The sequence below is a fragment of the Anneissia japonica genome, unplaced genomic scaffold (assembly GCF_011630105.1).
Source record: "Anneissia japonica isolate Jap-2015-1 unplaced genomic scaffold, ASM1163010v1 scaffold287984_len174378_cov152, whole genome shotgun sequence".
NCBI classification, from domain to species: Eukaryota; Metazoa; Echinodermata; class Crinoidea; order Comatulida; family Comatulidae; genus Anneissia; species Anneissia japonica.
The window spans coordinates 110,544-125,810 of record NW_022749600.1 but is presented as its reverse complement, the minus strand read 5'-3'; the positions used below and the strand labels follow the sequence as shown (position 1 = coordinate 125,810).

At 34.4% G+C, this 15,267-nt stretch overlaps 1 protein-coding gene across 1 annotated transcript in view; it reads right to left on the bottom strand.

Moving 5' to 3' along the window:
* Positions 1 to 13,221, bottom strand: part of LOC117121118 (low-density lipoprotein receptor-related protein 5-like) — a 54,267-nt gene extending 41,046 nt beyond the window's left edge. Inside the window, exon 1 of the mRNA XM_033266219.1 lies at positions 13,106 to 13,221. Coding sequence (XP_033122110.1) covers positions 13,106 to 13,160 — 55 coding nt within the window. The 5' untranslated portion in view covers positions 13,161 to 13,221. The remainder of the gene's footprint in view (positions 1 to 13,105) is intronic.
* Positions 13,222 to 15,267: the final 2,046 nt, after the last annotated feature.

The window sequence follows — 15,267 nt, the reverse complement described above, 5'->3', positions numbered from 1 at the left end:
TTATTAAGTTAATTCGCAACAGTAGATAATAAGTGTTGATTGTATTTTAATTCAAACCGAGAGGTTAAAAGTGCAACTTTTAGATGTAGGTGAATTTTGTACGACAAGTATTATCAGTAACTTATATGTCTGTCTCTTATACACATCTATTTGAAAAATTGTAAAGTTGAGTTACCGAAACTGTGTACGGCTATGTTATGTGTCTATAAATAATATAGCCTTCTCTTATACACATCTAGATGTGTATAAGAGACAGAATTAAAACATGTGAATTGTTTTCTGGTAGAAAGGTAGTTGGTTAATAAAGCAAGTGGAAATCCCTTTATACCACAAGCTTTCGATAAACCATGAAAACTCAAATGATATGTTCATTCTCAGATAAAGCTAAAGAAAGTTTGTTGAATGTTGTTTACGGAAAACTTGGTTAGGATAAAAGATATTATTTGCGTTTCAATCTATTATTAATCTTTTTTTTTCAGAAACAAATTAAAAGCATGAAAGAGGAAAAATAGGACAGTAGTTAGAAATAATGTCGACCATATTTTTTTATATAATGGGGTTATTTTCTCTTTTTTAAGTGTTGTTGAAACACCAGTAGCAAAATAAAGGTAAAAATATGACAAAGGGGATGAACTATAAATTGCGCAATCTCTTAAATGACGCCTGCATTATATTCACCATGCCCTCTGCTTTTAGCGGCTTTTAATTCACAAAGAATCCAAATAATTTCTTTAGCAGTAACACGTGAAAAAATATTGATTTATCATTGGACTTAAAAATTGGAGAATAAAAATCAGAAACAAATGCTGCCAAAATCTTTATAAAGTATTTATTTAACTTAGTAATTTTTTTGGGATTCCAACATCTTATTATTATCTGAAAAGTATATGGCCGGTTTATCTTTATTTTTATGTTTGCTTAATAATTTATTAATGCCTTTTCATATTTTAATAACATTCTTTTTATATGTATTCAGTTTAACTGGAGTAATATCATTGGGATGATATACGGATCAAGTGGGTATGCATTATGGGATTTGGTGAGTGAGGACGTGTCGTAACCGAGCTCCGTCGACACAGATTTTTCGAACTCCCTAAAGCAAGCAAAAGGATGGAATAAATTAAACGTAAGTTTGTAATATTATTCTACATTCAACTAAAAGTAGAAAAAGCTCATGATTAGGCAAAATTAGTGCTTCTAGAGCAAAAAAAAAACAAAAAAAAAAAAACCCGAAGCCTAGACAACGCTTATGACATGTCAGCTTATGACCGTCATCTTGAAATAGCAGAGCTCAGTTGGTGTCGACACAGATTTTTCTGAACTCATACAAGCAAGCAAATTAATGGAATAAATCGAACGTAAGTATGTAATATAATTTTACATTCAGCTTAGAGTAAAATAAGCTGTCAATTAGACAAACAATGAGTGCTACAAGAGCAAAATATAAAAAAAACCCGAAGCCGAGACAACACCTATGCCACGTCATCTTGAAATTCCAGCGACTACTGACTCGAAAACTGACACGTAACCGTCCGAGACAGGGCCTCACGAGTAAAACTAAAAGAATGCTTGTTGACATTAATAACCGAATTGAAGAAGAAAGAATATCGTCAATTAAATGTAATCAGTAGGTACTGCTAAAGCAATCAATTCAGAGGGATGACAGAAGACAAGATGAAATCACTCAAAGAAACAGCACTCACATCAAATCAACGACCCGGATGGAAGAAGTTGCAGATAACATCTGTTGGAAAAAAAACATTTGACAAAAAAGAAGCAGTGGATAACAACTGGTGAAAGAAAACCACATCAGCCATGAAGAAAACAGAACTCTTTGTTGAGAAATTCAGAAAGAATGCAGAAGCGCAAAGGAAAGTTACTATCAGGAGCTTTGTGTATAATTGGAGAGGCTAAGTAGAATTAACAGTGTCAGTCTTTACAGAAAGGTGAAAGAAATGAAAGGAAGGAAGCCCCAAGTTCAACTTGGGATCAAATCGAATGAGGGAGTAATACTCCACAATGAAGAGGAAATCACAAAAAGATGGGTAGAGTACACAGGAGAGGTACTCTTCATTGATGACAGAGGAGAACCACCTGAAATCACAATCAAAGATGAGTTGCCAAACATTAGTCTACAGGAAGTGAAAGATGCAATAAAACAGCTTCCTAATAACAAAGCCACAGGAGAAGACAACCTGCCAGCAGAATTCTTGAAAGAACTTGGGCCACAAGGAATGCAGAAGATGACTAAACTAATCAATCTCATCTACCAAACTGGTAAACTTCATGATTACTTCCTAGTGAGCAACTTCATCACAATTCGAAAGGTACTGTAGCAAAGGCAACCAAATGGAGAAACTTCAGCACAATCAGCCTGATACCACATGCATCGAAAATCCTGCTCAAGATCATGCTTGCTAGGATCAACACTATAATTGAAAGTCAGCTAAGTGAGACACAACTTGGATTTAGAGAAGGAAAGGGTACCAGAAATGGAATCTTCCTGTTAAGATGTCTCAGTGAGAGAATGATTGAGAAACAACAACATCTCTACTTATGCTATAGATTATACAAAAGCATTCGATCGTGTAAAACATTACAAACTACTAGAAGTAATGGAAAGAGCTGGAGTCCCTGAGCATGAGAGAAAACTTGTAACACACTTATACACTTATATAGTGAGATGCTACTCAATGAAGCTATGGAGAGCTGCACAGGCGTAATGATAAACGGAGTCAGCTTAACCAACATCCGCTATGCTGACGACACAGTCCTGTTGGCCAATAGTGCCCAGTCTCTCCAATCAATGGTAGACTCGCTCTGCAGTGTGTGTAAGGCTTACGGCATGAAACTGAATGCAAAAAGACGAAAACAATGTGCATCAGCAAAGTAATTCCAGATAATTTTGTAATCAGTGCAGGAGATAATGATCTTGAACAAGTCCATGATTAGCAGTATCTTGGGACCACGGTTAGAGATGATGGTAGGATGATGAGATCAAACGAAGAATAGGGAAAGCAAAGGCAAAGTTCTGGGAATGCAAAGAGTTCCTGAGGCGCAACATCAGCATTCACCTAAAGATTCGTTTACTGAGATGCTATGTGTTCTCTGTGGTGGCATATGGTAGTGATGCATGGCAGAACACTAACAACAAACAGGAATAGATTGCACTCCTTCGAGATGTGGTGCCTAAAGAGAATGTTGAAAATCAGCTGGAAGGATAAAGTGAGCAACCAGGGTATATTAAATAGAGCTGGTACACAAAGGTTGCTAGTTACTGAGTTGATGAAAAGAAAGCTGAGCTATGCAGGACATATTCTCAGGGGCAGTGGAGTTGAGCTACATAATATCATCTTGGAAGGCTTAATAGTAGGATCCTGAGCCATAGGAAGACAAAGAGGAAAGTGGAGCGATGACATCAAGCTATGGAGTGGTACAACATCCTACGTAGGAGCAAAAAGAGCTCCTGAGAATAGAAGTGGATGGAAAACTACGGTGGCCAAATTTCGTAGCGAAGACGGCACTTGATGATGATGATGATGATGATAAAGCTGATGATGAGGTACTGATAGATAGAATAACGAAAGTAGAAGAAACACAACATATTATGAGTCAATACTTTATACAACTTGAAATGAACGTAGAAAGTCTAAATACACGTACTGAATTGAAAGGAGAAAACAGAATCAAATAATTAACATAGAAGGTGAATTTCTAAGGATGGAGAGATATTCAAGGGGATTCAATCTACGGTTTGGTAGAATAAAAGAAGAGGAGAACGAAAACACGCTAAACAAACTGAATAAAATTATAAGCGATAAACTAAATCTGAATGATTGAAATTGAAAACGCACACAAAACCGGAAAACCGTCCAGAGGTGACCAAAAACCAAGACATATAATCACTAAATTAATTTACAGGCCACAACGATACACAGTTCTTAGGAAAATAAAAACACAAAAGGATAAAGAATCGTAAGCAACGGTGTATCTTACAGCGTCAGATGCCAATAAGAAATGGAGATAATGTTGAAAATGAACAAAGAGGGGAGACATCTTGCATTTCAAAACGCAGTATTATATACTGATGGGAGATCATACCGCGATCCGCCAAAAGTGATATAACTGAACTTAACTAGTATGTATGTAGTGCTATTTTTTAACATAATTAAATCATGAATACCATAAAGAAAGGTCTGTGTGTGTGCGTTCAGGTGTGTGTTAGTGTGCATGATGGGATGTGTGTGGGCGGTGGGGATGTATATAAATGTGTGTTGTATGCTCGTATGTTTGGATAATATGTTATGTATATATCTGTGCATACAATGTGTATATGTGTATATGACTATTTCATTAAGGTTGATTAATGGAAGACTACGGCTAGTCATTTGATGACAGGTAGCCGGTATAATCATATGGTACAACATACGGTACAACTTCCATAAGGTTATAAATAACTGAATATTTAAAATTATTATTATTATTAGCCTCCCCGAAGGAGCGAAGCTCCAGGGAGGCTATTGGTTTTACTCATGTTCTTCTTCATGTTGTCGTTTTTGTCATCATTTTCGTTGTCGTTGTCATTGTTGGGCAACTACTGTTGCCACGATAACTAAAGTTTGGTAAAGCCGATTGGTTTCAAACTTGGCAAAAACAAGATGGTAATATGGAGACGAAAGCTTTTGTTTTTGGTAGATGTGTAAATATGCTAATTTGCTGATTTTCATAATTATTATGTTACTAATTAGGAAATGTTCAATAAATACCATCATAATTCCCACAAAATATTTCCTACGTAGTTGAAATTATAAATTATCTTGTCTTTACATTAACATAAAAAAAAAAAAAAAAAAAAAAAAAAAAAAAACAATGATTCGATTTGCAGTTGAATTGAAACTTTTCTTTTTTTTTTTTTTTTTTTTTTTAAAGTTTAAGTTTAATCAGATTTAACGCAATTTACGTTGCTGAAAGCGTTTCAGAGAGTCACGACAAATCCCGACGCAAATTCATTGTTACCAATCTGAGAGATTTGAAATGCGTGGGTGATGCCACCAGGGGTCCAGGGGCTGATCCCCTGCGGAGTTCGGGTTCCAGTCACAAAATCAATGGTTGATTGTAACAATTACTCGGAAGACTGCTTGCGACTACTAGATTCTTCAAGTGTGTGTTGACTGTGTTGTTTTGGTCGGGAAAGAGAAATTTTCTCAGTGAATTTATTCTCGAACGAGATAACGAAAGCTCTCCAATGACCCAAGCTACTGTATGACCGCTTTTATTTTTTTAATAAAACCAATTTCTTCTAATTTTAAATAAGTTTTCCCCTGATTTTGTGATAATTCTTTATCACGCATATGCTAAATGCGTGACACATTTATAATATCGCATGTGTTTCTGCAAAATAGGTGTTTCATCCAAAATCACTTAAAAATGCGAGACCGTCCCGCACGATACGAGACGGTTAGTAACTATGCAATTTGCACTAAAACCAATCAGCGGATCGGTTCTCCTCTGCAGGTAAGGTCAGCGAGTTTTTTTTTCTCTGTAGGTAAGTTGAGCCATAGTGAACGTAGGCTTATATTTCTCAAAGTATATGGTTTGTTAGTAAATAGTACTTCGCCCGCCTAAATACATACTCAAAGTTCAATCAATATATGATTTAAATACAATGATTCCCTGCCGTTTAACTTTTAACCCAGACCTCAATAATAGACCGTATGATCAACAGGAATCAACGAGTGTCGTCTAACTCGTACCAATTTGAGCGAACCCGTACCCAAATTTAAATAAACTTTAAACATAGGTCCCGACATTGGCTAACTCGTCCCCTACGTGTATTCGAACGTTTATTTTGGCGTTATAAAACGAAATCTAATATTAAATAATATACTATAAAACAAGTTTCTATCAATAAATAAACTCTAATTTTTAAAATATTTAAAATTTGTGCACGAATTGAACTGAACTTAAGTGATTTGTAGGCTTAAATCCTGGGCAGAGGAAATTATTTCCCATGCAGGCCTTACCTGTCAGTTGTCTGGGGCCTTGGCCCATCTTGCGCACGCTAGGCCTAGTCAAACTGGAGGGCTAGAGCCTTCGATGACACGTAGGTAAAGCGAATGTGTTCAACTCTTACTTTATCAATATAGGTGAGTTGTGCCCACTCTGATCTCTACTGTAATTGCTGGATTGCTCATTGGCTGGTTTTAGTGAGGCCACCGACGCCATGTTGGGAGGCCTAGAGACGTATCATTTTAGACAAGTTTCTTTTGGCATTTGTTTAAATCATTGTTAAAAAATAACGATTCCTGCAAAACTATTTAATAGTACATTTGAAATAAAATAATGATATTATCATCTATCTATATTGATGTAACTTTCTATGCAGTTAAAGAAAGAGCAAGCGAATTAATTTGCGTTGTTATGAAACGACGTCACTATAACAACGCGACTTCGCTCATGCTTTTGAAAACTGAATACACAGTGGTTAGATGGTTTGAAAAAATGTATTCTAAGAATCGTTATTGTTAACTTTAATTTATACAAATGCAAAACGAAACTTTTCTAAACTGGAACATCACTTAGTCCCTCCAACATGGCGTCGGAGGCCTCAATTTTTTTCTTTACCAGGATTAGCCGATGAGCAATCCAGCTATTATAGTAGAGATCAGTGATTACGTCCGTATTCCTAAAATAAACTTTAGTCGAACTTCGAAGTAGAACTTCGTTTAGTGCTAGTTGCAACTTCAACTTCAATTTGTATTCACAAACAACCTAGTCAGAAGTTTTAACTACGACTAAATCAAGTCCGAGTTTTAGTTCAACTGAAGACGACTGGGAAGCCACGACTATCAAACTAACCAATGAAAAGAGCTAACTTTAATAGCAGACGAAATTTTAGAGATCCGTTAACGCGGATGAATATTAAGCTGCCGTCTGTGGTTCAAAAACGTATTTCCTCATAATTTACAATAGACCATCATTCGCTTAATTAATTTTCTATAATAATAACTATATTAGTTATTAGGGAAACATAATTACGGTAGAGAATGTGAACATGAGTCACTGAAAATTTGCTTTTCTTGGAGAACTATTATAGTTGAGCCCGAGCGAGGCAGCGCCATCTTTGTTGTTGTTATGGTAAAGCTATGTGACCGCAACGCGAGGGATTTTATGCAAATCAGGAACTATCACATTTGGCTAGCCAAACACGTTAATTTCTCCTTTTAGAAGCTAAACTTGATGCCTCTTTTGTTTAACACACCGTATACAATCGTTTTTATTCGTTTCACTTTATCGTAAATTACGTTTTTAGTGGGGTAAATATTTCAAGTCGGCGATTTAGCCAAACCCTACGCTGACTAAAAAAATCGGCCTGTGGAGGTATAACTTTAGTCGAGGTTCGCATTATTTAGTCGTAGTGCTAGTTGAAGTTCGTTTTAAGAATGACGTAAATTTTAAAGTTTTAGCTCGAACTACGAATAAAGTTTGTTTAAAGAATACCGGGGTAAATGTCATGTGATGATAACCACGAAAATAACACAGCGATGGCAAAAATGACATAACAAAGCGGTATCAGAATCCGATATTAATAAATAAATTAATGACTTAAATGTAAATAAGTCATGAGGTTGTGATGATATTGTGCCTTTTATATAAATAATAACTCAGATTTACTGGCTAAGCCTTTATCTCACATAATATCACTTCAATCAGGTATAATCCTCATCAATTAACAATTGCTAAAAAAATCCCCGTGTATAAAAAGGTAAAAAATGAGAACATAAGAAATTAAAATTATTGACCAATTTCGATATTACCCTTACAGTATATCTAAAGTGTATAAAAGGGTCGTATATGACCAAACAATTAGTCAGCTATTCCACCAGCAAATCAAAGCAAATAAAACTGGCAAGGGGATGCGATGACATCCAGCCATTTTACTGTTTTGTATCGCACTAAAATAAAATCCTTAGGCTAAGAGACAGTCAAATGTTGAAATTGCCACATCCTAATACACTATGGAACTACAACCAGTTTAACAGCAAAAATAACTCCAGAAATTCTAATCAATGAGACATTAATGCAACTGGATAAAGGAAAGAAACTTCAAGAACATGTAACATAACTGATAGATGAAGTAAAACTTAAAAGTGGCTTAGGCTTTTCTAAGAGCACTGGAACCCTAGTTGGATTTTACTGACATCGGAGATCTCTCCAGGGAGATAACAGATTTTGAGTGAAAATGTGAAGGAAAGATATGTAGTATTTTAAGAGAGCAAGAGAGCATGAATTAAAACCACTAATAAAAAAAAAAAGATTTAAAAAAATAATTAGACAAATCATTGGCATTTTTACAAATATATTAATTAATGTTTACAGGAAGAACAGGCGTTAGCTACATATATGCTTATGGTAATGATGAGAGGAACTTTCTCGGATATGAAAGTTTCTCTGGGATTTTTTTTTTCCACAAGTAGTGTCAGAGGCTCTTAGCTTAAAACGGCATAATTGGTAAATACCAAGAAATACACGTAAATTGGGGCTGAGTTGACTACTTGGGGCCGAGTTGACTCGAATTCCTCATAGTTACTTAAATAATTATCCAAAACCTAGGCCAACTAAAAAATAAAAATGTTCACAGTTTGTAACTCAAATTCAAATAACACTTAATATTATTCGTGCAGCGAAATTAATTAATATTACATATGTCGTTTTAAACTACCCAATAATATTATAATAATAAGCATGGTAACAACAATGTGATTTTTCAAAATCAGACAGCGAGCGGCAATCCTGTATCTTAGACGTTTTGTAGACATTTATCTTTGGTTGATGACATTTTGACCTCCAGAATTGAGATTTTCAAGTCGAGTCAAGGTTTGCCAGACAGTCGACAGGTTTCACGGACAAACACACACCATCTCACGGCTAAATTTGTCCAAACATTTTTTCGATATCGGCCAAAATTCGCCCAGATTTTAATCCCATTAGAAGACAACAGTGGGTACATGTTCATTTGGAATACTACAAAAATTACACGAAAATCAGCGGTCATTCGTTTAAAATTGAAGAAATTAAAATGATATACACAGAACAATGTTAATCTTTCACTGTTTTTCTTCTTTTAATTAATCTATCACTATAAAGTTCATGCCCAGTACATCATAATATTAAATAGACTATGTTCTTTAGTTGCTGGCATGTAGGCCGATTCAGGGGCGAATCCAGAGATGTCCGAAAGGGGGAGTGGCTTGGACCGAAAAGGGGGAGGGGAGAAGAGGGGTTCAAAGTGGGGCAGATAGAGATAACACCATCTTAGGGGAAATATTTGTTTTCTAGACGCCCGAAAATAACTTCTGAAGCGTTTTGGACGATCAATTTTTCTTTATTTTTTTCACCCCTTATCCGCCTCTGCTATTTAAAATCACATTATTAAGATTAATCTAAATTTGATTTAAATGTATTATATATTAAGGTACATTGTAGTCGATCTATAGCAAAAATGTTAAGGGCCTGTTATTGGCAAATGCATGGCTCTCTTCAATTAGAATTAAGTTACATATAGTTAGCTAACACAAACTGGCGTTAACAAACCTTTGAAAACTTTTAAGTAATAAATACTTTTATCTTATCTTATCTTAAATTCGCCTATGAATGTTATTTTCGCAGTACGTAAAGCAATAAATCAATGTTGCTATCAGAATTATCTTCTTCATGATTCTCATATACAACCTAACTCCAGAGTAACTTCGAAGACGTCTCAACACTTGCTTGAAATTGGAGGTGCTATCGGACCCGAATGATCACATCGAGCATTTATATGGCGCTCTACATAAAGAAAACTGCAGCACTATGCCTCAACAATTCAAGTAAATTAAGTACAATATTGAATTTATTTATTTTTTTTTATTCAAAAGAAATAGAACCTCCACTAGGATGGAACATATACAAAGATACAAAATAATAGATGGTACTTAACTTGGCATTGAACTGTCTTCATATAGCTTAAACGAAGATAAACTTCATAAAAAATATATATTTCATCTGAACAAGTTAAATTATTAAATGTAACTATTATCTGTAAAATAAATTCTCTTACGTCAAATCGGCTAAAGGTGGAACATAGATTAAGTGTTTAGTCAAGTACAAACAAAGGTAGGCATACATGATTAGAATCAAATATAGAATTTAAGCTAACAAAAACAACATATCCAAAACAAGTCTATGTTATATTAGGCCTATATTAAAAAAAAAGTAAACTTTTCACAAATTCGGCCAAATATAGTTGGGCCGTGACTTTTCAAAAGTTAGTAATGCGTGTGAAATATTCACGTTGAGCACCCAAACTATATAGATCTACACAAACATTTCATTCACGTAAATACGTAATAATGTAGTCTCTAATGACTCAAGTTACTGCATGGCAGTTTTTATATTTTTAATAAAACCAATTTCTTCTAATTTTAAATATATTTTCCCCTTAATTCGTGATAATTCGTTATCAGGCATGGACTAGTGCTAAATGCGTGACAAATTTAATATCATGTATGTGTTTCTGAAAATGCGTGTTTCGTCCAAAATCACTTTAAAATGAGGGACCGTCCCGCACGATGCGGAACGGTTAGTAACGGAATGAGTACGGAAAAAAATCGCAGCCGGATCCACCTTCTGGAGGTAACAAACTTGGATAGATCCGACAAAAGATCTTGATATATAGAAGGCAGAAATTATAACGATTAGTTTATGATATTATGGATTATGTAAAAGAAACTAAAGAAAGGGGCGCTATAATTTCGCTCGACTTCCCAAAAGCCTTTGACAGTATTGAAAGATCATTTATTTGGAAACTTCTTTATAAATTGGGTTGAAAAGTTATACTATAGTGCAACCAACAGCGTAACACATAACGACTATAATTATCTCTGAACGCATTAAATTAAACTGTGGTATTAGACAAGGTTGTCCTCTGTCTGCACTTATTTTTGTTATTGCAGTTGAAAAACTAGCAGTTAATATTAGAGAAAATAAAAATATTTGTGGAATAAACAATATGCAGACGACACAATTCTATTTGTTAACGATGATAATAGCATTAAAGAAGCCCTAAGTACTCATGTGATATGTTTTGCCAATTTTCAGGTCTTCGTCTTAATGTTAAGAAATAAGTAGGAATCTTTATTGAGACATGAAAACATGGAAAGGAAAAGGTTACTGGAGTTGATTGGCAACAAAAGCGTGTTAGGGGTATATGTTGGTTATGAACGTGAAACCTGTGAAAATTGAACTGGAAATATAAAATAGATAAATTATAAAATAGTTTAAATACGTGGAAAAAAAGAAAAATAACCATTTTTAGAAAAGTTATGATAATCAATACTTTAGCATTATCACAACTCATATTTACAGCAAGCATACTTAATATTCCAGATTTTGTCTTTAGGAAATCGACAAATTATTTTTTGCCTTTCTATTGCGAGGAAAACATTGTACAACAATATTCTGGATGGCGGTGTAATTATACCAAACTTTAGATCTAGATGTTACACCTTGAGAGTTAATTGGGTAACACAATTTTTAATGACGAAACGACTATGTGGAAATGTATTCGAAAACATTTTTTTAATACAATTGAATGGGTAATGTCCTGTTCATCCTAAAATCACACATGGTACTGAATATTCCTTGCTTTTATAAAGAAATAATAGGAGCTTGGACGGTTGTTGGAGGTGGTATTAAAAACGAACCCACCACTCCGGCAGAAATTTATGATGAATGTATTTAGGGTAATCCGTTGATTAGGATTGATAACAAACCTTTATACTCAAAAGCTTGAATTGAATCAGGTACAGTATTTAAAAAAATTAAGGTCTTCATCAACGGTAAAGTAGTAAAAAGTCTTTAAAAATTTGAGTATTCACCGTTGCAAATGGGTCATGATATATTGGGTACTGAAAAAAGCTATTCCAAAGGAATAGAAAACAAACATCACGCTTAAGAATGCGAAAACAAAAAACTAAAAAAAAAATTAACAATGCCTGATAGCCAAAGCAATGTCATGCCATCATTATATGTGTCAGTAATTGATGTTGTTTCCACTATATGAGCAGTTTAAATATGCTTGTCTGAAAAATATATTTAGAAAGAATTATCTTTTATGACAACGGTTATGTAAGATGACATCCATCGGTATATGTCTCTGACTGAATATGTGATTATGTAAAACTAATGTTATGGATGAATAAATGTGGTGAATGTACCATAATAAGGAGATAAAAAAATATATCTGGTAGAAAATCCAGACAGACGATCAACAATATATTTATGGGCAATGTTGTTAGGTTTCATAAAGGTAAGTAACATAATCGATACAGCATCTTATGACGCACACATTATTTTAAGGGCGGATAAGGATAAATTTGAGTATAATTCTCATGGCTGTTTTTAATTTTGCCAGCAATCGTCACATCGATTGATTTAACTTTAAGCCGCTAAGGTGTGCCAATTAACCTCAGTTTTATCAATACTGCAGTCAACCTCTGTTAAGGGGACGCCCCTTTTAAGCTGAAGGAGAAACTTTTTGAGTATGCAAAATCGTCAATTCCACACGCATTCAACCTCTATTTAAAACCAAGTGACACTAATAGTTTTGTTTATCATTAGCATAAAATTCAATAGACTCAAATAATTAACTTTTAGATCAAATATATTTTTTAGGATTTCCAATGTGGATTCCATGGATTTCTATGTCTGTAAAAAACGTACTTTTATAATGATTTTTATTTATAACCTGTAATATAACCCTGATTTATTATTGCTAAATTCTTGTTATATTCTTCATCCGATTATATATTTTAATATTGTAGAACAAGAATATTTTATAATTGATTGATGTTGATTCAAATCATAAAGCAGGTTTCGTTGAATTATTAATGTTGATTATGTGTGAAAGATTTCATTGAGGTATTTTTGCAACAAATTAGCATTATATTGTACTTCATTCTTAACTGATAAAGATTTCAAGTACTATGACTCTATGCGAAAAAAAATATTACACTATCAAAGCTACATAACCAGAAAAAATAGTTTTCGAAGAAGAAAATCATACCTTTGAATGAGAAACATGCCATTGTCAGCAATAACACTATTCGAAAAGCCTTCATTTTACGGATAAGCTAGATCTATTACCATCTAATGTAATTCGACCACCGCTACTGCGTACTACCTATCGAATGAGGAACTATGCGTTCAATATTACCAAAGATACTAGAAATACAAGATAGAGTTCTAGCATTGTAAAAATGAGGCGGAAGTCGTGCTTAACGTGGGCGGCGCCCTTCTTTTTAACCATGCAATTTTCCTATACTTTGTGCCCAACGTACAGGGCACCCTTCTGTTGCTAAGTATATCCAGACGCAAAAGGCGCCCTTCCTTTTCCACTAATGGAGGAAAACTTTTTCACTAAGAGTGCGTCCGGCCATGCGATTCTGCGCTGTAATCTAGATGTGTATACATGATTATGCTTTAATTGTTTTGTGTATTATTTGGATAATAGCAACGATTTCTACCGCCACCAAGGAGGTTATGTATTCACCGATGTCACTGTCTGGGTGTCTATTCCAGTTTGTTTTTATATCTAAGTATCTTTGTTGAGAATTGATAATAAAATACGCGACGACTTGATAACGAAAGTTTGGCACAAGTTTTTTTTAGATCCAGCTGTATGTTTGTTTGTTTTGTTTGTTTGTTTATTCGGTACTCAAAAATTCACAAGGAACAAAGAACAATGATGAAGTACCAGGATAACCCATAAAGCTGAAAACAGCTTAATTCCAATGGGGTCCCATAAACAATCAAGTAAGTTCATAAAAAAACAAGAAACAAATCATGGTTTTTGCACATTTCCAAGGTGAGTCTTTACCGCACGTTTAAATTCGTTTAGTTTGTTAATACACTTAATGTTTGATGGTAGACCATTCCAATCTTTGATAGTATTGTAATAAAACGTTTTCGAAGCTAGGCCTTTAATATTTGGAATTACAAAATTGTCATTGGAAATTTTAGTGCTATAACAATGTTGTTGTTGTTGCCTAAGAAATTTAACCCTATCAATTATATTAAGATATCCAAGTAAGGAAAGTTCTTTCTGTCCGATATGTGCTCTTGGGGCGAGGTCCAGAATAAACCTTACGATCTTATTTTGAGTTACTTGTAGTTTATTTTTTAGAGAAACACTTATGCCAACATACCAGGCAGAGGCAGCATGGTCGAAAATACATTGGATTAGGGCAGAGCATAAAAGTTTACGACTTTGCCTGTCCAAGCAGCTAGCCTGCCTGTACATGAATTTTAATCTGGAGTTAGCTTTCTTAATTAGAGTATTAACATATTCATTATTTGAGACACAATTATCAATATGTAAACCAAGGTACTTAATGGAATCTCGGCTATGTATGATCTGTCCATTATAATTTATGTTGAAATCTTGAATAGTGTTTATTTTCATTTTTAGATCCGAAAATAATGCACTCCGTTTTATGTGGATGCATCGATAACTTATTCTCGACCAGCCATTTGTTGCATAGTTCCATATTTTACCCTAGTTTATTGGAAATGTACAGTGGGTCACGATGAGCTAACAAAATGGCGCTGTCATCTGCATATAATAAGAGTTTACATTCATTATTAATACATATTGACATATCATTAATGTAACAATTAAAGAGGAGCGGACCTAATATGCTTCCTTGTGGAACTCCATGGGTACATTCTAGGGGTTCAGAGAAGGTACCATCAATACAAACAATCTGTTTTCTATTAGAAAATAAGATTTGAACCATTCGACTGTGATCGACTGTATCGAAAGCTTTTTGTAGGTCTAGCATGACCATACCGATGTAATTACCTTTCGAAATCTGTGTTCTAATAAAATCGTTTAGATGAATGAGGATTGAGTCGGTAGAAAACGCTCTTCTAAAACCACTTTGGAATTTATAAAGCAAATTATTTTCAAACAAGTACTTTTCAAATTGATTAAAAACCATTTTTTCAAGGATTTTGGACACACTACCTAAAATACTTATGGGCCTGTAATTTTTCACATCATCTTTTGATCCCTTTTTGTGGAGAGGTAAAACCTTCGCAATTTTCATATCATTGGGGACTTCATTTTTACTGATAGATAAGTTTATGATATAAGTTACAGGTTTCTTTAGAATAGTCGCACCATCTCTTAAAAATCTGGCTGGAAGATTATCAAGTCCTGGCCCT